The sequence below is a fragment of the Jaculus jaculus genome, chromosome X (assembly GCF_020740685.1).
Source record: "Jaculus jaculus isolate mJacJac1 chromosome X, mJacJac1.mat.Y.cur, whole genome shotgun sequence".
Lineage (NCBI taxonomy): Eukaryota > Metazoa > Chordata > Mammalia > Rodentia > Dipodidae > Jaculus > Jaculus jaculus.
Window position 1 is genome coordinate 28,931,524 of NC_059125.1, and position 23,880 is coordinate 28,955,403.

The 23,880-nt window shown below is 39.4% G+C and overlaps 1 protein-coding gene across 1 annotated transcript in view; it reads right to left on the minus strand.

The window, feature by feature from the left end:
- Window positions 1-1,165: 1,165 nt before the first annotated feature.
- Window positions 1,166-23,880, minus strand: part of CXHXorf58 (chromosome X CXorf58 homolog) — a 37,697-nt gene continuing 14,982 nt past the window's right edge. Inside the window, exons 5-8 of the mRNA XM_045139839.1 lie at window positions 10,053-10,184; window positions 5,095-5,324; window positions 2,505-2,667; window positions 1,166-1,366 (exon numbers count right to left, since the gene is read on the minus strand). Of these exons, the coding sequence (XP_044995774.1) occupies window positions 1,166-1,366; window positions 2,505-2,667; window positions 5,095-5,324; window positions 10,053-10,184 (726 nt within the window). The remainder of the gene's footprint in view (window positions 1,367-2,504; window positions 2,668-5,094; window positions 5,325-10,052; window positions 10,185-23,880) is intronic.

The following is a 23,880-nucleotide window of genomic DNA, read 5'->3' on the forward strand; positions in this document are numbered from 1 at the left end:
CTGGCTAATGTGGGTCCTGGGGAATCGAGCCTCGAACCGGGATCCTTAGTCTTCACAGGCAAGCATTTAACCGCTGAGCCATCTCTCCAGCCCAAGAAAGTGCATTTTAAAATTCAATAAAATGATACCTAAATCTCTGTATGCCAACTAAAAAATAAATTATTTTTTAACAAAGAAACTCAAGGGCCTAAAGTAATCAAAACAATATTGAAAATGAATTAAATGTTAATAAATAACTTTACTTTGTTTAACTATAATGGTCTCTGATCAGGTGTGATACAACCCAGGGGCTTGGATCACAGAAGAAACCAATAACTTACCCTTATCAGAAATGTGAATTTATCAATACCAAATAAAATTGATAATCATTTCTGAAAATAGTCTTCATACTTGAAAAATATCCAAAGCAGATTTAACATCCTGTCCCAGGTGCTGATAATACTTAGTCATGATTAGATATGCTGTGTCATGTCTTCTAGAGCAATGAATGCATTATCATTTCATTATAATTCAGAAGAGGCCATTCAGAAGCCATTCCAAGAAACCAGCATGCAACTACAAAAAGACTCATGAGTTATCTTTTAACCTGTGAACCTGTGAATTCAAATATTTATTTAAGAGTGGCCTATTCAAATATTTTTTAATATTTTATTTTTATTTATTTATTTGAGAGAGGGAAAGAGTCAGAGAGAGAGAGAGAGAGAGAGAGAGAGGGAGTATGGGTGCGCCAGGGCTTCCAGCCACTGCAAACAAACTCCTGATGCATGTGCCCTCTTGTGCATCTGGCTTACGTGGGTCCTAGAGAATTGAGTCAAGGTCCTTAGTAGCCTTAGCCTTAAATGCTCTACCACCGCTCCAGCCCTGAAATATTTTATAAAATGAAAAAAAAACAAAACAAAAATTTCAAGGATTAATTTACTTATATTTTCTTGAACAAAACTACGTATTACTAGTTCCAGGACATCTAATAGTTTTAATTTATTTATTTTGGTGAAACTTCTGTCAGAAAAACTGTTGGCAACTATGGTAAATACAAAAGGGCTGACAAATATGTCATGCATTTGATTAAGAGAACATACCAAAGACTTATTTCTATTGGTCCTTTATTTATAGATATAGAAGGATATGGTTAAACAACTTTGGTTTTCTTTCAACTAGCTGTGCATCAAAATAATGAAAGCTGCTCAAAACACAGGTCTTCACACCAGGCAAATAATTCATCATCACTATTATATTCCTCTTCTTCTTCGTCTTCCTCAAATCTGCCGTCTTTTGTGGCTTCCCTTACTGCGAAAATTTCAAAAGATGAGGTGCGGAAGACAGATTTCACTTTTAGTTTTGGCTGTGGTATGTCTGGTTTTGGCTCCTAGGCAGAATTATAAATAAGAGTAGAAAGTATATTATATTTTGCTTCTGCTACTTTATGTATTTTTAAAAGTTTATTTGTTTATTTATTTATTTGAGAGTGACAGATACACTGGGGGGGGGGAGAGAGAGAGAGAGAGAGAGAGAGAGAGAGAAAGAGAGAGAGAGAGAGAGAGAGAGAGAATGGGCGCGCCAGGGCTTCCAGCCTCTGCAAACGAACTCCAGACGCGTGCGCCCCCTTGTGCATCTGGCTAACGTGGGACCTGGGGAACTGAGCCTCGAACCGGGGTCCTTAGGCTTCACAGGCAAGCACTTAACCGCTAAGCCATCTCTCCAGCCCACTAAGATTTTTTAATGCAAGAAGGAAGAGCAAGAATGAGAGAGAGAGAGAGAACTGGTGCACCAGGGCCTCTAGCTACTGTATTTGAACTCCAGACACATGGGCCATCTCGTGCACGTGTGTCACCGTGTACCTTTGGCTTATATGGGACCTGGAGAGTTGAACATGGGTCCTTAGGCTTCACAGGAAAGCACCTTAATTGCTAAACCATTGCTCCAGCCCTATTTATTTATTTATTTTGGGGTTTTCAAGGTGGGGGTTTCACTGTAGCACAGGCTGACCTGGAATTCACTATGTAGTCTCGGGGTGACCTCGAATTCTTGGCAATCCTCCTACCTCTGCCTCCCAAGTGCTGGGATTAAAGGCGTATGCCACCACACCCAACCAGCCCTATTTTTTTAAGAAAAAAAAAATCTCTGAGAATGCATTTTCCTTTGCAGCTCAAGTTGGCCTGGAGCTTGCTAATGTAGCCCAGGATGGCCTTGAACTTATGATCCTCCTGCTTCTGTCTCCTGAGTGCCAGGGTTATAGATTTGTGTCATCACACCTGGCTATTTAAACATTTTAAAGGCATGTATTACCAAGATGAAAGTAGCTTTATATGATCCAAAGTATATTATGCCAAAGGTGTTTCCATTTTAAATTTCAAGATGAGGAAAATCTTACTTATGCAAGTAGAACTACTTATAGGCAGTTTGAATTTTGTTCAAAATAATGAGTTCAAATCATGGAAAATGCTAATAAAAACTTTAAAAATTAAAAAAATAATAATAATGAGTTCAGTACAAGCTAAACTTACAACAGCTAAGCAAGTGGACATTTCTTCTTTAGCTCTTATATAAACTTTTCTCATTTTTTCAACTTTTTTCTGAGCTTGCTTGGATCGACGACCTAGATGTTTCATTTTTTTCTGTAGTTGAGGAGGTTGATAAAAAGGAGCAACAGTTGTAATGGGTGGCAACCTAGAAGATGTTTGTGTTACAGACAGAAAAACACAGATAAAATGTAAGTGTAAAGCAAGTTCTAAACTGTATTAAAGCATTCTCTAGGATATATGTCACAGATCTCAGTATATGGAGCAAATTGTATGTGAGTTTTTAGATTAAAGTTACCATTTCTACTTGAGCTTTTATTGTATTGTTCTTTAGATTTTGTGGAAACATACAGGTGATGATGTTGACAATGATGGTGATAATGATGAAAATGGAAAAAACTAACTTATCAGTTTAAAATAAGCCCGCTTAGAAAACTACAGTGCCATGTGAATCTCTCTGTGTGTGTTTGTATGTGGTATGTATGTGCATGTGTATGTATGTGAAAGTTGTGTGTAGGTAAATGTGTACATGTGTATGGAGGCCCGGGGTTTTGTCCTCAGTCTCTCTCCACTTTACTTCCTGAGGCAAGGTCTCTAACTTGATTTGATAAATCTTGCTTGCCAGCTTGTCCTGCAAATCCTGTCTACACCCTCTGAGCATTGGGATTACAGGTGGGCCATCATGCCCACCCAGCATTTACAAATGTGCAGGGCATCTGAACTTAGGTTATCAGGTTTGTCTGGAAAGCACTGAATCATCTCCCTAGCCCCTGAATCCTTCTTGTAAACATTACAACTGGCACCAGAAAGTATCACATTTAATAATACTTGAAAAAATAATCTATTTTTAAACTTTAATTTTCAGGTTAACATACAAAGCAAAGGGTTTAATCATAAAGCTATTTTTATAAATCAGTGCTGGGAATCAGAAACAGTTGTCATCCACTCAGTCCCAGCCCCCCTCCCACCTACCATTATAGAGCAGATCAAATCAATACCCCTTGGGAACATCTGTCTTGGTGGTCAGCCTGAGGGCCCTTTCAAAACAAGAGTCTGTCTTCAGTGGGCTAGAAGTATTTCTATCCCTGCCAACCAACTCTTAACCAATGGCTGATGGGTGTTGGTATGTCAACACCCTAACTTGCTTGCTAACACACACACAAATTTTAGCTACCTTCCCTTTTGTTTCACTGCCCTATGCCCTAAGTGGTTCCTGGAATCAACCTTCAAATAAACTGTTCACCCTAAGTTCCTGGTGTCAGATCTGGGAGATCCCAAACTAAGACTGAATTCAAAGAAGTCATTGCTAACATATTTTTTTTCTCTTCAATTGATTTAGAATTTGGCTAGTTATTTGACTCATGAATGACTCATTCTTGGATAAACAGTTACATGAGTCCAAATAGCAAGGAGCCCAGTTCTATATAGTAGCAATGAAAAATTGCATCATTTATTTGACCTTGGTGATAATGGTGTTAAATTCTATATTCAGTGCTCATATGTGTGAGCTAGAGAAATCTATTGCATCGTGACAGACTGTGCCCCAAACCAGGCCCTCTTTCTGGCAAGTGTATAGCCTTAATCATAAAATAAATGAGTTAAATTATGTTGTTGGGTCAGCTCTCATCTCTACTGAAAACCCCCAAATAGTTGCCTGACAGTGAGTCATCAGTGGTTTTTTTAGGTTTTTTGAGGTAGGGTTTCACTCTAGTCCAGGCTGACCTAGAATTCACTATGCAGTCTCAGGGTGGCCTCGAACTCACGGCTATCCTCCTACCTCTGCCTCCTGAGTGCCAGGATTAAAGGCGTGCGCCACCACACCCGGCTTCCTCAGTGTTTTTGTTCATGGTCAAAAGGATATTTTTTCATTTCAAGTAAGTGTGTGGAAATATATTACCAGTAAGTATTTTCCAGTTTTACCATCACTTTATTTTTCTTAAAAAAGCTAGCTTAATTTGCAATTAAGACGGGCTAGGTGGGACTTAGTAATGGAAATTAAAAGGGATATAATTGGAGTGATTACATTTCATCCGTGTTGCTTCTGATCATAATACATCTATTTAGCTACAACATGCATTTCCAACATGTGAATTGGTTCACATGCTATTGGTAAAACGGAATTAATGTCACTTTAATTCATATGCAATTTATCCTAGGCAAGGGAGCCAGAAGAGCATGAATACCATTATGGCTTTCAAAAGAAAAGAAAAATAAAAACTCTTGGCTCTGTTGTATGGGCAATGGGAGCTCTATTGGCCCTATTTATGAAAACAAAATCAGCAGCTGCACTCAGGCCTCTCTCCCCAGAGACACACCCTCACCTACCATTTCCTTGCTTAGGATGGTTCTTGGTTGTTGGCAGGTTGCATTGACTCTCATATCAACCTGCTCCCCAGGTAGCAATTGGCCCTTTTGCTAGTATTCTGCTTATGAAGTTATGTACATTTTGGACAATCTGTCCTAATCTTATTGTTTTTCATAGATATTATTATTATCTTTCATGAGCTCTTTAGCAGGAGAGAAACACTTTTAGAAATGCCTTAGTGTTGTTATCCCAAGAAAGGAGTCATTTTACCTATACTCATAAATGACTTGTAGCTGCTGCTGTAGCATCTCTTCCGTTTGTGGTTTCTGTAACAAATACTTCCTTTCTTTTTGTAAACGGCTTGAGATTACTCCAGACTCTGCATAAGCAAGTATGTCATACATCATCATTGACCTGGGAATGGATTTGAGGTTCAATCTCCGCCAGCAGTTATTCTTGCCGCCAGATGATGCAGGGCTGTCGTCCACAAGTTTGCAATACTACATGGAAAAAAATCGTTCAGAGGGATTGGCTGTGGGTGCTCTGTAATGGTTTTAAATACATTCCCAAGGTTCCACTTAAATAGTACTTCATCCAAAACACATTCCTTGGTCTCATCTTCAAACTCTATCAACATCTCTCTTCTATGACTCCTATTGCACCAAATGTTGCTGTTATCTATGTACATCTTAGCTTCCTGACTGGAAGGCAGGATCCATGCCATGCAGTTTCATCCACATAGTAACATGTTTTTTTTTCTTCTTCTTTTGGTTTTTCGAGGTAGGATCTCACTCTAGCCCAGGCTGACCTGGAATTCACTATGGAGTCTCAGGGTGGCCTTGAACTCACGGCAATCCTCCTACCTCTGCCTCCCGAGTGCTGAGATTAACAGGCGTGCGCCACCACGCCAGGCTAGTACCATACTTAATAAATGTTTATCTAATGCATAATTTGTGTGTGTATGTTTTGCTTTCCACCTTGTTTGAGGCAGGGTCTCTTGATGTTTATCCCTCTGGTCACCAGGCTAGCTGGCCTTTGAGATTATAGCAAAATTTCCCTTGTTACCTATAAACATGTTGGGATTATAAACACAGACTACTGCATTCAGCTTTACATGGTGCTGGGGGTTCAAACTCATACTCGCACTTGTGAACAAGTGCTTTATCCCTGGAACCATCTCCTTAGCTCCATGTAAAAATATTTATTGCACATATGACTCAGATAAACTAAACTCAGAGGCTGTAGAGATGGCTCAGTAGTTAAGACATTTGCCTGCAAAGCCTAATGACCCAGGTTTGAGTACCCAGTACCCATGTAAAGCCAGATGCACAAGGTGCAATGTGCATTTGGAGTTCAATTGCCATGGCTAGACACCCTGGTGTGTACATACTCTCTTTCTTTATCCCTCTTTCTGTATCTCTCTGTTTGCAAATAAATAAAATTAAAAAAAATAAAATATAATAAACTCAGGAAAGGCTCAAAAATATGTCTATCCATATCTGGTAGTCTCACTCTTGACATGCTTGAGTTGAGAGGATATTGGCACAAAATCTTTTTAGAAATGCCTCTGTTGCTAGCTCTTCAATTCATAGACCACTACAATAGTGATGTGTCCAGCATGGTTACTGACAAATCATTTCACTTGTTTAAAAATCTGTCAGGAAAATCGACTCTCATTGACACCTACATCTAATGACATATGTATGGAAAAAAAGAGACACTGGATGACCTAGTCAATTATTTAAACATAAAATAAATTATGTTAAAATCTTCAAAAAAAATCTCTCAGGGTGGCCCTGTTGTTAATTTCATGTACAGCCAGAAAAGTATATAGTAGTGTTGCCTCTTTGCTTCATAGTGATAAACCAATGTAGCATCTTACAAAAATGGCAAATCAAAGATGGAATTGGTCAGCAAAGAAACAAAAGGTGTTAACAACGGATTTTCTTCTCCCTCCCTTCCCTCCTCCCCTCCCCTCCACTCCTCTTTCTTTCTTTCTTTCTTTCTTTCTTTCTTTCTTTCTTTCTTTCTTTCTTTCTTTCTTTCTTTCTGTCTTTCTTTCTTTCTCTTTCTTTCTTTCTTGTGGCAGGATCATCTCACTCTATTGCAAGCTGGCCTGGAACTCATTCTAGCTCATGCTGGCCTCAAACTAACAGCACTTCTCCTAACCTCAGCATCCCAGTGCCAGGATGATAGGAAGGAACCATCATTCCTGGCAAAATGTGGTAATACTAGAAGTAAAATTGAGGCCTAAAAGAGATAGGTGACTGTGGAAAGGCTGACTCCACCATCATCTAAGAGAAAGTAGATGTATAGCTAGAAGAACTTGGTGAAGATGAATTTACCAACATAAGTAGCTACGCTAGGAAGAATGAAGTTGTCCCAAAGGAACTGACACTGACCAAAACAGTTTCACATTGTAGGAACTCTAATAGACTTGCAGTATTAAGAATGTGAAGAATAAGCCGGGCGTGGTGGTGCACGCCTTTAATCCCAGCACCTGGGAGGCAGAGGTAGGAGGATCACCATGAGTTCAAGGCCACCCTGAGACTACATAGTGAATTCTAGGTCAGCCTAGACTAGAGTGAGACCCTACCTCTAAAAACTAAAAAAAAAAAAAAAAAAAAAAAAAAAAAAAAAAAAAAAAAAAGAATGTGAAGAATAAAATGTTGGCAGTTGATTTAAATTTTGGAGTTGTGACAGCTCACCAAGGCATAGAAAAGATGCCTGTTCCCAACAAGAGAAAAGCAAAGCAAGCGCCCTTCAAATTATTCTTTTTTTCTCCTTTTTGATAGTAAAAATGGACTGTAGGGCCTTATGTATACTAGGCAAGCTGAGCTATATTCTCAACACCACTTTTACTTTTTATTATTTATTTATTTATTTGTTGGTTTTTGAGGTAGGGTCTTGCTCCAGCCCAGGCTGACCTGGAATTCATTACAGAATCTTAGGCTGGCCTCAAACTCACGGCAATCCTCCTATTTTTGCCTATTGAGTGCTGGGATTAAAGGCGTGCACCACCACGCCCGACAATTATTATTATTTTTAGTTTTTTGAGGTAGGGTATCGATCTAGTCCATGATGACCTGGATTTCATTATATAGTCTCAGGGTAGCCTCAAACTCAAGGTAATCCTGTTACCTCTACCTCCCAAGTGCTGAGATTAAAGGTGTGTGCCACTACACCCGATTTACTTTTTATTTTGAGACAGGGCCTTGTTAAGTCAGTTAGGTTTCCCTGAAGTTTCTCTGTAGCCCAATCAGGCTTTGAACTTATGATCCTCCTGCCTTTGTCTCCCAAGCATCTGTGATTAGAGCCACAAGGTAGTTTCAAATTACATGTGCTGGACCTACGACTCCGTTTCTAGAGTGTGCTTGCCTACCATGTCCAAAGCCCTGGGTTCAGTGTGGTGGTACACACCTGTAATCCTACCATTCTGGAGGTGAAACAGGAGGATCATGAGTTCAAGACCAGCCTTGGCTACATAGTGAGTTTGAGGCCTACCTGGCTACTTGAGACTGTCTCAAAAAACATAACAATTAAATAAAAAATAAAGTAAAATTATGCTTAACGGAGTAGGTTTCTTTCAAGCCTTTTCCCCCCTCTGTGCTAGGGATTGAACTCAAGGCACTTCACCATTGAACTATGTCTCCAGTCTGTTTTATTCAGCCCTGTAGCTACACATTCTCTTCTACAGTCCCACAGAACCTTTTTCAGCTCTGCAGTTCTCCCGCCACAGACCCTTTTCCTTGTTGGTGCTTACTGCTCATTACAACTGAAACACAGAATAGATTACTTGCCCAACAACCATTTACCACTCATCTCTTGCTCATAGAGCTAGAGCATGTTCTGGGATATGGAACAGCAATATGCTCTTGGAAGGAGAGTGCCAGCATTTGAAACATGGTTGTTTTAGTTCAAACATGGAAGAGTATACCATTTCCCTTAATCAGTCACTCAGAAGAACCATGTGATCCATTCCAATGGAATCTCATCAGAAGTCTGTTGGGGGGCTGGAGAGATGGCTTAGCATTTAAGGCACTTGCCTGCAAAGCCTAAGGACCCAGGCTCAATCCCCCAGTACCCACGTAAGCTAGATGCACATGGTAGTGCATGGGACTGGAGTTCATTTGCAGTGGCTGGAAACCCTCACACAGCCATTCTATCTCTCTCTCATAAATAAATTTTTAAAAAAGGACTGGAGAGATGGCTTAGTGCTTAAGGCGCTTGCCTGTGAAGCCTAGGGACTCATGCTTGACTCTCCAGGTCCCACATAAGCCAGATGCACAGTGATTCTAGCACACATGTCTGAAGTTTGATTGCAGTGGCTAGAGACCCTGGAATGCCAATTCTCTCTCTCTCTCTCTCTTGCATAAAAAAGAAGTCTGTTGGGGACTTATTAGAAAAATTTTTCCTTCTTGAGCTGAAGAAAGATGCTTGGAGTCTTCTTGTCTTTAAATAAATCTGAAGATGTGATAGTCATCTTGTGAAAAGAAGAATGGAGAGAAATTGACCCAGGACCCAGATGACCTTAAGTTTCTGAATGAGCTAACCCATGAACTACCTGTAAGGGGGAAATTCTTTTATAGTACAATAAATGGTTTGTATTGTTGAAGCCTCTTGAGATTGGAAATTGTATTACTTGTATCAGAAAGTATGTAAACAATAAGAAAACTCTTCCTATTTAGGCCAAATCTGGACAATTTTAGTACCATGAAGTTATTTTTAATTTGTTATTGAGATAAGATTTAAGTACTATAAAATTTACCACTTAAACCATTTAAAGTATGAAATTCAGTGGTTCCAATCAGTGCCACTAATACCAAATATTTCTATATTCTTTTAGCTATCCCTTCCCCACAAGATACAAAAAAATACTATGCCATGGTTTCATTTATGTGAAATACTAGACTTGGCAAATCCATAAAGACAGAAAGCAGCCTGGTGGGTGACAGGGGCTGGGATGATGTAGGGATGGGATGTGACTCCTTGCTTCCTTCTGGATTTCTATTAGAGACAATGGAAACATTTTGGAACTAGATGATGGTGATGCTTGCACAACAAAGTGCATGCACTTAGTGCCCCCTGAGTTGTATACTTCCAAATGGTCAAAATGACAAATGTCATGTTGTATGCATTTTACCACAATAAAAATGTATAATTATTTATTCTTGGAGAGGAAGGCCTTTTTTTATTTCATTTTCAATGTCTACATCTAAATTCCTTACTTGTAAGTAATCTCGCATTGTAACAACATCCATAAGATCAGCCACTTTGAATTTCTGAAAACAACGTTGTTCTTCCTTAATTTGTTGACAAAATTTTCTTCTCCCCATCATTTTGTAAGCATCAGCCAATGCCTATAAAGAAAACAGACTTTTTAAATTATAGCATAATACTTTTAATGATTAGCATACACTACATAGTTTTTGACTATAGCAATGTTTTTGCTAATAACAGGATGGCTGCATTATAAGAAAATATTGTATAAAACATTGTGTGGGGGTGGTGGTTAGATAGGGTCTTGCTCAGTATCCCAGACTTGCCTGGAACTCACTAACAATCCTCCTACCTCCCCCCACTCATGCCCTAGGACTACAGGCATGAGCCACCATTCCTAGCTATATAGATTCTTTTATCCATTTTTCTTTTAAAATTTTTATTTATTGAGCTAGAGTTGTGGCTCAATGGTCAAAGGCACTTGCTTGCAAAGTCTGCCATTATGAATCTGGTTCCCCGGTACCCACATAAAGCCAAACGCACAGCGTGGCTCATACATCTGGAGTTTGTATAGAGTAAAATGGGGTCCTGGTGTGCCCACCTTCTCGCCCTACCTCTCTCATAAATAAATAAATGAGTAAGTATGTAAATAAATATTTTTTTAAAAAATCTTTCATTGATACTTTCATATATGTATATAATTTATTTAATCATAATTACCTCCCATTACCTTTTCTTTCCTCTTCCCCTCCCACTGAACCCTTATTCCCAGTCAGTCTTCTACTTTGATATTTCTGTATGTCCCTCTGAATTTAATTAGGGTTGTTTGCACTGGGGATTATTTGCTGGAACACATGCAATTTACCAGTGGTTATACCACTGAAGACAATTTTTTCCCATCCCCAACAACCCTTAACTACCAATAACTCCTGAGGAGGGATTTTTTTTTTTGGGACAGGGTCCCATGTAGCCCTGTCTGGCCTTGAACTTGCTGGGTAGCTGTAGCTGGGGATGACCTTGAATTTCTGATTCTTTTACCTCTACCCTTCAATTGCTAGGATTATAGTGATATGCCACCATGCCTGATTTAACATTTTATAACCACTTAAAATTTGTTTCCATAACCATGTGTATAGTTTCAAAATGTAGCTAGCTAGAGGTGTAGTTGAGTCCACAATCCAGAGAGGACCAGAGGTTTTTTTTTTTTTTTTTTTTTTTTTTTAATCTGTTTTTCTCTTGAAAAACATTCTTTTGGGGGCTAAGAGGATGGTTCAGTGTTCTCTGCTCAAGCCTGAGTACTGGAGTTGAATCCTCAGACTCCACTTACAAAGCAAAAAGCAAACCAAAACAAACAAACAAAAAACCAGGGTTTTAAGTTGGACATGGTGGTGCAGACCATATTAATTCCAGCACTCCTGGCAGAGGTAGGAGGATCACTGTGAGTTCAAGGCCATCCTGAGACTACATATGAATTCCAGGTCTGCCTGGGCTAGAGTGAGACTACCTCAAAAAACAAGAAACAAAATGAAACAAGCAATAACAACAACAAAGCAAAAAGCCAGAAGCACAGATGGGCTTCTGCAATTCCAGCATTCTGATGGAGAGATGGGCTGTAGAGACAGAAGAATTACCTGGAAGCTGTCCATGAGTGCAGCATAAAGGATACCAGCAGAGCAAGGTCGAAAGAAACCCTGCCTCAAATGAAGTGGACCAACAACGGCGGATCTAAAAGTTGTCTTCTGACCTTCACATGCATGCCATGTCATATGCGTGCCCACACACATAAACACATACATACATGAACATGTACACAGAAATAAATAATATTTTAAAATATTTTTTATTTATTTTATTTATTTGAGAGTGACAGAGAGAGAAAGAGGGAGAGAGAGAAAGAGAGAGAGAGAGAGAGAGAGAGAGAGAGAGAGAGAGAGAGAGAGAGAGAGAGAGAGAATGGGCACGCCAAGGCCTCCAGCAACTGCAAACAAACTCCAGATGTGTGCGCCCCCTTGTGCATCTGGCTAACGTGGGTCCTCGGGAATCGAGCCTCAAACTGGGGTCCTTAGGCTTCACAGGCAAGCACTTAACCATTAAGCCATCTCTCCGGCCCATAAATAATATTTTTATTCTTTTCATTTAAAAAATAAACCGATAACCTCATCAGTCCTGTTAGTGAGGAGAAAACTTAACTGGTGATTAAACGGGTTGCCCTAGGAACTAGACTGAAAGGTGTTACTGGAACTGACACTCTTTTCTGCGTCAGTTAATTCATTATCTCCAAATGGAACATGCACGTGTCAGGTTGCTTAGACCTCCCTGAGATTTCATTCTCAGTAACCAAAGAGAAGCAAATAATGTGTTTTATTTCCTCTAAAGTGTCAATAACTTATATTCAAGGAAGCATCTGAAAGGTCAGAGATTGAAGAATCAAAGAAAATAGAGGTTCAAATGCTGCCTGGCTGCAGTTGCATGGAATCTTTCCATATATATTTATCCTTCTTCTATGAGCTATACCTGGAGTGAGAGGAGTGACTCAAGTATTCCTGAACCCCTCAAATATGTGTCAACTCTCCAATCATATGTTTGTATTATTGTTCTGTGTTCCTGCTTATGTAGAGGGAGTCTGATGTAGAAGAAAATGCAAAACCTTTTTGATTCCAGATTAGTTTTTCTATTTGTGAAAGTATGAGGGCTCTTAAAATGCTGAAGAGACTATAATAGAGTGCTTGGCACAGGGTCAAAACCCAGAATTGGTGTCCTTTTTATTTCACACACAACACAATAGGTAGTCTTCGCATATATTATATGTCAGCATACATAATATACTCTCATTTTAAAATTTAATTTTATTTATTTGACACAGAGAGAGAGAAACAGGGAAAGAGAGAGAGAGAGAATATGGGTGTGCCAAGGCCTTTAGCTGCTGTAAACAAACTCCAGAGGCATGTACCACTTTGTGCATTTGGCTTACATGGGTCCTGGGGAATTGAACCTGGGTCCTTTGGCTTCTCAGGCAAGTGCCTTAATCACTAAGCAATCTCTCCAGCCCTACAATATACTCTCGTTTTTTAAATCCAGAATAATTCTCTTTTATATTCCAAAGCTTTTAAGACATATATAGAAAATGAAAGAGGAAAAAAATATTCAAGAGTCTGTAGTTTTATTTATTTAATTTATTTATTTATTTGAGAGGGAGAGAGATAGAGAAAGAGGGAGAGAGATAGAGAAAGAGGGAGAGAGATAGAGAAAGAGGGAGAGAGAGAAAAAGAGAGGGAATGGGTGCATGAAGGAATCCAACTGCTGTAAACGAACTCCAGATGCATGCGCCACTTTGTGCAGATCTGGCTTATGTGGGTCCTGGGGAATTGAACTTGGGTCCGTTGGCTTTGCAGGCAAGCACCTTAACTCCAGCCCTTATTTTATTTCTTTTGGGGTAGGGTTTTGCTGTAGCCCAGGTTGACTTGGAATGCACTCTGTAGTTTCAGGGTGGCCTCAAACTCACAGCGATTCCTCCTATCGCTGCCTCCCAAGTGCTGAGATTAAAGATATGTGCCACCATTCCTGACTAGTTTTATTTGTAATGAACTAAACTGAACAGTTTCTAAAAATATAAGGAGCCTTCCTATGGGTAGATCATTTTTGATTTCCATTTCACTGTTTTCTTTTTTTTAACCTTTTTATTGATAATCCATTTCACTAATTCCTTTATATATTAGGAACCTAAATAGAAGATGATATTGGTACATCTCTCCATTCTACTTTCTTATAATTGATACTCTGTGGGTTCTAATTAACCAGCCCTTTGACATTAATCACTAATTTTTTGACACTAAATCATTGTGCAGTGAACAAGTATGAAAACCATGTAATGTCTGCTTTAGGAATTTCTTTTTTTCCCTTTTATTCTTTATTTTTCTTTTTATTATTTAAAAGAAAATTATTAACATTTTCCATGATTATAAAAAAATATCCCATAGTAATACCCGCCCTCCCCCCCAACAATTTTCCCTTTGAAATTCCATTCTCCATCATATTACCTCCCCATCTCAATCATTGTACTTATATATATACAATACCAACCTATTAAGTATCCTCCTCCCTTCCTTTCTCTTCCCTTAATATCTCCTTTTTAACTTCCTGGCCTCTGCTACTAAGTATTTTCCTTCTCACGCAGACGCCCAATCATCTGTAGCTAGGATCCACATATGAGAGAGAACATGTGGCGCTTGGCTTTCTGGGCCTGGGTTACCTCACTTAGTATAATCCTTACCAGGTCCATCCATTTTTCTGCAAATTTCATCACTTCATTTTTCTTTACCGCTGAGTAGAACTCCATTGTATAAATGTGCCACAACTTCATTATCCACTCATCAGTTGAGGGACATCTACGCTGGTTCCATTTCCCAGCTGTTATAAATTGAGCAGCAATAAACATGGTTGAGCATGTACTTTTAAGGAAATGAGATGAGTCCTTCGGATATATGCCTAGGAGTGCTATAGCTGGGTCATATGGTAGATCAATCTCTAGCTGTTTTAGGAACCTCCACACTGTTTTCCACAATGGCTGGACCAGATTGCATTCCCACCAGCAGTGTAGAAGGGTTCCTCATTTGCACATCCCAGCCAATATTTATGATCATTTGTTTTCATGATGGTGGCCAATCTGACAGGAGTGAGATGGAATCTCAATGTAGTTTTAATCTGTATTTCCCTGATGGCTAGTGACGTAGAACATTTTTTTAGATGCTTATATGCCATTCGTATTTCTTCCTTTGAGAATGCTCCATTTAGCTCCATAGCCCATTTTAAAAAAAAAAAATTAAATTTTTATTAATATTTTCCATGATTATAAAAAAAAATCCCATGGTAATTCCCTCCCTCCCCCCTGACACTTTCCCTTTTGAAATTCCATTCTCCATCATATTACCTCCCCATCTCAATCATTGTACTTACATATATACAATATCAACCTATTAAGTACCCTCCTCCCTTCCTTTCTCTTCCCTTTATGTCTCCTTTTTAACTCCCTGGCCTCTTCTACTAAGTATTTTCCTTCTCACGCAGAAGCCCAATCATCTGTAGCTAGGATCCACATATGAGAGAGAACATGTGGCGCTTGGCTTTCTGGGCCTGGGTTACCTCACTTAGTATAATACTTTCCAGGTCCATCCATTTTTCTGCAAATTTCATCACTTCATTTTTCTTTACCGCTGAGTAGAACTCCATTGTATAAATGTGCCACATCTTCATTATCCACTCATCAGTTGAGGAACATCTACGCTGGTTCCATTTCCCAGCTATTATAAATTGAGCAGCAATAAACATGGTTGAGCACGTACTTCTAAGGAAATGAGATGAGTCCTTTGGATATATGCCTAGGAGTGCTATAGCTGGGTCATATGGTAGATCAATCTCTAGCTGTTTTAGGAACCTCCACACTGTTTTCCACAATGGCTGGACCAGATTGCATTCCCACCAGCAGTGTAGAAGGGTTCCTCATTTGCACATCCCAGCCAATATTTATGATCATTTGTTTTCATGATGGTGGCCAATCTGACAGGAGTGAGATGGAATCTCAATGTAGTTTTAATCTGTATTTCCCTGATGGCTAGTGACGTAGAACATTTTTTTAGATGCTTATATGCCATTCGTATTTCTTCCTTTGAGAATGCTCCATTTAGCTCCATAGCCCATTTTTAAAAAAAAAAATTAAATTTTTATTAATATTTTCCATGATTATAAAAAAAAATCCCATGGTAATTCCCTCCCTCCCCCCTGACACTTTCCCTTTTGAAATTCCATTCTCCATCATATTACCTCCCCATCTCAATCATTGTACTTACATATATACAATATCAACCTATTAAGTACCCTCCTCCCTTCCTTTCTCTTCCCTTTATGTCTCCTTTTTAACTCCCTGGCCTCTTCTACTAAGTATTTTCCTTCTCACGCAGAAGCCCAATCATCTGTAGCTAGGATCCACATATGAGAGAGAACATGTGGCGCTTGGCTTTCTGGGCCTGGGTTACCTCACTTAGTATAATACTTTCCAGGTCCATCCATTTTTCTGCAAATTTCATCACTTCATTTTTCTTTACCGCTGAGTAGAACTCCATTGTATAAATGTGCCACATCTTCATTATCCACTCATCAGTTGAGGAACATCTACGCTGGTTCCATTTCCCAGCTATTATAAATTGAGCAGCAATAAACATGGTTGAGCACGTACTTCTAAGGAAATGAGATGAGTCCTTTGGATATATGCCTAGGAGTGCTATAGCTGGGTCATATGGTAGATCAATCTCTAGCTGTTTTAGGAACCTCCACACTCTTTTCCACAATGGCTGGACCAGATTGCATTCCCACCAGCAATGCAGAAGGGTTCCTTTTTTTCCACATCCCCACCAACATTTATGATCATTTGTTTACATGATGGTGGCCAATCTGACAGGAGTGAGATGGAATCTCAATGTAATTTTAATCTGCATTTCCCTGATGACTAGTGACGTAGAACATTTTTTTAGATGCTTATATGCCATTCGTATTTCTTTCTTTGAGAATGCTCTATTTAGCTCCATAGCCCATTTTTTGATTGGCTTGTTTGATTCCTTATTATTTAACTTTTTGAGTTCTTTGTATATCCTAGATATTAATCCTCTATCAGATATATAGCTGGCGAAGATTTTTCCCATTCTGTAGGTTGCCTCTTTGCTTTTTTCACTGTGTCCTTTGCAGTGCAAAATCTTTGTAATTTCATGAGGTCTCAGTGATTAATCTGTGGTTTTATGTCCTGAGCAATTGGGGTTGTATTCAGAAAGTCTTTGCCAAGACCAATATGTTGAAGGGTTTCCCCTACTTTTTCCTCTAGCAGTTTCAGAGTTTCAGGTCTGATGTTAAGGTCTTTAATCCATTTGGACTTAATTCTTGCACATGGAGAGAGAGAAGAATCTATTTTCATCCTTCTGCAGATATATATCTAGTTTTCCCAACACCATTTGCTGAAGAGGCTGTTTTTTCTCCCATGAGTATTTTTGCCATTTTTGTCAAATATCAGGTGTCAAATATCTGGGTCCTCTATTCTGTTCCACTGATCTACATATCTGTTTTTGTGCCAGTACCGCGCTGTTTTTATTACTATGGCTCTGTAGCATAGGTTAAATCAGGTATGGTGATACCACCAGCCTCATTTTTGTTGCTCAGTATTATTTAAATATTCGAGGTTTTTTGTGATTCCAAATGAATTTTTGGATTGTTTTTTCTATTTCCATGAAGAAAGCCTTTGGAATTTTGATAGGGATTGCATTAAATGTGTAGATTGCCATTTTCACAATATTGATTCTTCCAATCCAGGAACGAGGGACATTTCTCCCCTTTCTAGTGTCTTCTGCAATTTCTCGCTTGAATGTTTTAAAGTTCTCATTGTAGAGATTCTTTACTTCCTTCGTTAGGTTATTCCAAGGTACTTTATTTTGTTTGATGCAATTGTGAATGGGAGTGATTCTTTGATTTCATCCTCTCTGTGTTTGTTGTTAGCATACATGAAGGCGACTGATTTCTGTGTATTTATTTTGTATCTTGCTACATGGCTGTAGGTTTTGATCAGCTCTAACAGTTTGCTAGTAGAGTCTTTAGGGTCCTTTATGTAACATGTCATCTGCAAATAATGATAACTTGATCTCTTCCTTTCCAATTTGTATCCCTTTTATGTGTGTCTCTTGCCTTATTGCTATGGCTAAGGCTTTCCAAAACTATATTAAATAAAAGTGGGGACAGTGGAAACCCTTGTCTTGTTCCTGATTTTAGTGGAAAAGCTTCCAGTTTTTCCCCATTTAGTAATATGTTGGCTGTAGGCTTGTCATAAATAGCTTTTATTATATTGAGATATGTTCCTTCTATTCCCAGTCTCTGTAGGAGTTTTATCATGAAGGGATGTTGGATTTTGTCAAATGCTTTCTCTGCATCTAATGAGATGATCATGTGATTTTTGTCCTTCAACCTGTTTATATAATGTATTACATTTATAGATTTGCATATACTGAACCATCCCTGCATCTCTGGGATAAAGCCTAGTTGGTCAGGGTGAATGATCTTTTTGATATACTCTTGTATTCTGTTTGCCAATATTTTGTTGAGAATTTTTGCATCTATGTTCATGAGGGAGATTGCTCTGTAATTTTTTTGTTGTTGTTCTATCTTTGCCTGGTTTTGGTATCAGGATGATGCTGGCCTCATAGAAGGAGTTTGGTAGGATTCCTTCTTTTTCTGTTTCCTGGAAAAGCTTAAGAAGCAATGGTGTTAGCTCTTCCTTAAAGGTCTGGTAAAATTCAGCAGTGAAGCCATCTGGGCCTGGACTATTTTTAGTTGGGAGATTATTGATAACTGTTCCGATCTCCATGTTTGTTATAGGTATATTTAAGTGATTAATCTCATTTTGATTTAATTTAGGTAGGTCATATAAATGAAGGAAATCATCCATTTCTTTCAGATTTTCATACTTTGTGGAGTATATGCTTTTATAGTATGTCCCTATGATTTTTTGAATTTCTCTGGAATCTGTTGTGATGTTACATTTTTCATCTCTGATTTTATTAATTTGTGTCTCTTCTTCCTTTCTTTTGGTCAGATTTGCTAAGGGTTTATCAATCTTGTTTATCCTTTCAAAGAACCAACTCTTTGTTTCATTAATTCTTTGGATTGTTTTTTGTTTTGTTGTTGTTTCTATTTCATTAATTTCTGCCCTAATCTTTATTATTTCTTCCCATCTACTGATTTTTGGTTTGCCTTGTTCTTCTTTTTCCAAGGCTTTAAGGTGAAGTATTAGGTCGTTTACTGGCAACCTTTCTAATTTCTTAATATAGGCGCTTAAGGTTATAAATTTACCTCTTAGAACTGCCTTCATGTATCCCAGAAATTTTGGTATGTTGTGTTCTCATTATCGTTTGACTCTATAAGTTTTTTTGATTTCCTTCTTGATTTCTTCATTGACCCATTCATCATTTAGTAGTGTATTGCTTAGTTTCCATGACTTTGTGTATGCTCTATAGCCTTTCTTGCTACTGATTTGTAGTTTAATTCCATTGTGGTCAGATAGAATGCAAGGAATTATTTCAATTTTCCTGAATTTGTTAAGATTTGCTTTGTGTCCTAATATATGGTCTATTGTAGAGAATGTTCCATGTGCTGCTGAAAAGAATGCTTATTATGCAGCATTTGGATGAAATGTCTTGCATATATCTGTTAGGTCCATTCCTTCTATGACCTCATTTAGTCCCAGGATGACCTGTCAATTGATGAGAGTGGGGTGTTAAAGTCACCCACAACCACTGTGTTTGGTGTTATCTGTGACCTTAGTTCTAATAGTGTTTGTTTTATGAATTTGGGAGCCCCCATGTTAGGTGCATATATGTTTAGGATTGTAATGTCCTCCTGTTGGAGTGTGCCCTTAATCAATATTAAGTGATCTTTGCTTTAGGAATTTCTTTAGGCATAGTTATATTTTACTTTAGCTCTATTTACTTAGAAAAGATATTGTCAGTTCCTCACCTCACTGCCCCACTCAGTCACCACTATCAATCTCTCCAAGACTCAGTTTCCTTTTTTGTATAAGCTGTATTGAGTCCATTTCAGTCCCTCAGCCAAAGACAATCATAATGAGAAACAAATAATAAGCTCACCTCTTACTTGTGGGAGGGGATTTGTTCTCTGCCTAAGATGTTCTTTATGTGACATCTGCCATGTGTGGATAGATTCATGAGAATCCTTCATGGTAAGGATGCCATGGGGAAATAGACTCAGAAGAACTTGGTAACCAAATGCTAGGCAAGGTTTCCAGGATCCCGGCCAACCATAATAGGACTTAAGAGGCAGGCTTTTTTTTTTTATTGGTAGTCTGAAAAGGCCAAATGGAAAGTATCTCTATAATGTGACACTTCCCATAAAATTCAGTGTCACTGACCCCAGAAGTCTCCACAGGCTATTTGTTGGCTAAGATCCACACTTTAACTTATAAAGTTACTCTACTATCTCAAGTCCATTTGCCCATACCTGCTAGAAATTCACACTCATGAAAGTAGCGATAATTGGTGTCCTTGAAATGTAATCTTAGTTTAGAGTTATTTATTTGGGTTCACAATAAATAAAAGTTCAATGACTGCTGAGGTTGTTTTAATCTAGAAATGTGCATGGTACAGTAAAATCATAGATAGGTGTTCAAATCTCAGTAATGCACCTTGACAAGTCTCTCCGAGTACTAATTTCTACAGGCAAATCGGGAATGTTTCTCAGCAGAGTGAATGGAATGCCATGTGAGAGAACTTGAGTAGCACAATTCCTTACTTCAGGAGTGGTTAAGAACATGGACTTTAGTCTCCATTCCTTCACTTTCTAGTTGTGAAGCTTTAAGCAAGTTACCAGGCCTTTTTAAAATTGAAGATTGGTCTGGAGAGATGGTTAGAAGTTCAGGCACTTGCCTGCAAAACCAAAGGACCCAAGTTCAATTCCCCAGGACCCATGTAAGCCAGATGCACAAGGCGGTGCATGCGTCTGGAGTTCGTTTGTATTAGCTGAAGGTCCTGGTGCACCCATTCTCTCTCTCTTATCCTTTCTATTTCTAATAAATAAAAATAAAATGAAGATAAATTAACAGAATATACAGGGCAGGACAGCAGTTATGGAATTAAATGGGAAGGTAGAGAAAAGAAGATCAGAAGTTCAAGGTCATCCTTAATTCAAGGCCATTCTGGGTTACAGAAGACCTTGTCTCCAAAAATATGTGAGAAAGGGATAACATAACAAGTGTAGCACTTGTTAATGTTTTTTTCCTTACATAAATAAGCTTCCAAAGGACAGGGATTTTCAATACAAAATAAGAGTTGCTGTATGTTAATAGTTAAGACTTATCAACTGGATCCTTTTATGGTTTACAAAGCACAATTGCATTTCACATTATTGTGATGTCTCCATTAAACATTGTTTACTGCATAGGCATATTACTGTTTGATATGAAAAAAATGTCAGTTACCCAGAGGTGATCCCAGCCATGGAATGAGAGGCACTATTAGGACAGTCTTTTTATTTTTATTTCTATTTTTTTAAATCTTATTTTATTTTTTCAAACACCTTCCATGGTTATAAACAATATCCCACGGTAATGCCCTCCCTTCCCCCACTTTCCCCTTTGAAATTTCATTCTCCATCATATCCCCTCCCCATCTCAATAAGTCTCTCTTTTATTTTGATGTCGTGATCTTTCCCTCCTCTTATGATGGCCTTGTATAGGTAGTGTTTGGCACTATGAGGTCATGGATATCGAGGCCGCTTTATATCTGGAGGGAGCACGTTGTAAGGAGTCCAACCCTTCCTTTGGCTCTTACATTCTTTCCACCACCTCTTCCGCATTAGACTCTGAGCCTTGGAAGGTGTGATTGAGATGTTACTTGGTACTCTAGTCACTTCTTTCCAGCACCATGATACCTTCTGAGTCGTTAGGACAGTCTTTACAAACCATATGGTACCTAGGATTACCTGGAGGCCTTGTTAAAATGCAGGGGCTGATTTAAGGGATCTGGAGTGAGACCTGAGGTTCTGCATTGCTAACAAGCTCCAGTGGATGCCAGTATGTGGGGCTGCACTCCAGATTTTGGGTAGCAAGCTAAGCTTTAGAATGTTCTCTGATGAACTAACAATAATTACCACTCTCTTGTAAACAAGCATTGCCTTGTCACCTTTGAATAAAATCAATTGACCCTCTATGTGTGGGTCTGTTTTTGAATTTTCTATTTTTGCCTGCTGATCTACATGTCTATCTTTATACTACTGCTACACTGTCTTGATTACTGTGGCTTTATAAATCTTGAAATGGGGTAGTATAATTTTTTTCTCTCCAAAGTTGTTTGGATTCTTTTGTACCCTTTCACTTATACTATATTTTTGTGAATGCATGCAAAATGCACTTGGAAAATGACATGAAATTGAAACCAAAAATGGAAAGAAGGAAAAGATGAAACAACAAAAGCATGTGTTAAGTTCTAAATCCTCATCTGGGTGTGGTGGCTCATGTCTAAAATCCCAGCACTTGGGAGCTGATGTAGGAGAATCACCATGAATTAGAGGCCAGCCTGAGCTATAGAGAGAGTTCTAGGTTAGCCTGGGCTAGAGTGAGACCTTGACTCAAAAGATTTAAAAATTCCTTCTCCTTTATAAGTAAACTTAGGTAAACACCTAAATGAACTAAAACTGGCACATTTAAATCATATTAAAAAGTAAGGTGAGACTTCCGGTAAAGATGGCGGCGTAGGTACCACGCCAAAGCAGCCTAGGGGGCAAAAAAGTCCAAAAAAACTCAGCAAAATACACACTTTTACTAAAAAGTGAGGTGTATAGGAAATTGAAGCGCCACCAGAGAAGTAGAAGAGTTCCAGAGCATCCAGAGCCTGCACAGGCGGGAAAAGCGGCTCTGGCAGCTCGGCCAACCGGCGTGGCCGCAGTGCACCAGAAAGCCGCCAGACTCGGCTCGAGCCGCAGGAAAAGCCAGGTGCGGGAGCTTCCCCTCACACCGCGCTCTCCGCAACTCGGAAACGTGAGGGGAGAGCGGCAGCGAGCAACGGAGGAGCAGACCGCGAGGTAGAAGAACGCATGGAGCAGCGAGAGAACCAGAGCAGCTGCGGCTCCCTCCCCTCCCCCACCGCCTGAGCCCAGCTCCGGTGAACACAGCAGCGGCCCGGGAACGGCCACGCCAACTTGGGCTGACAGCGGGACCCAAGCAGGAGCAGAGTTCGGCAGCAACATCAGCGGCTCCAGCACTGGTAACAGCGGCCCCAGCAGCAGCAGACCCAGGAGCGGCAGCAGCAGCAGACCCAGGAGCGGCAGCAGCAGCAGACTCGGCAGCAGCAGATTCAGGGGGAGCAGCGGCAGTGGACACAGCAGCAGCAGCTTCAGCAGCAGTGGTGGCTCCAGCAGTGGCAGCTACAGCAGCAGCGGTGGGTCCAGCAGCAACACCTTCAGCAGCAGTGGCTACAGCCCAGCAGGGGCAGCTTGAGCAGCAGCAGTTCCAACAGCAGGGGAGCTTATCTGCAGGGCCACACTTGCCAGGCTCGGTTGGCCCCACAGGAAAAGCGAGTGCCCAGCTCCAGAAATCAGAACAGCAGCCCGATGACCCAGGCAGCAACTTGACTGAGACCAAAATCATCCAAGGTAACTGGGATTGCACCAGGGAAGGGTCTCACTTGGTCGCAAGCTAACTTGGATCCCTCAACAGACCAGAAATCTTAACCTCTTTGTTGATAGAGGATCTGGTCTTTATAATAACTACTCTTGCATACATACTCGGGGCTGTTTTTGATTGAATGTGTACAGTGTTTACTTAAATTTTAGAATCTACCTGTATTTTATTCCACTTAGCCTGCTTGAATACTCCTATAGCAGGGAAACTCAACCCCTAAGACAATCTTTGTAGATACTCTGAGAGTCTTAAGAGCCACACCTTACATCTTAAGGTCCTACCCTGAAAATATATTACATCAAATCAATTGATACAGCTGAGAATACACAGCTAGCTAGAAAATCCAAGCATTAACTTAATCCAAGATGCAAAAATATATACATTATAACACAAGAAACACTAAAAAGCAAGACGATATAAATCCACCTAAAAGTATTAATGCATCAGAAATGTCCTCCAGTGAGAAAGAGTTAGAGGAAATGCCTGAGAAAGAGTTCAAAAGAATGATTATAAATATGTTCAAAGAGATCAAAGAACACATCAAAACAATCAAGGAAGAAATCAAAGAGGAAATCAAAGGAATCAAAGAAGATGCAGGACACCAATTTCATGAAATA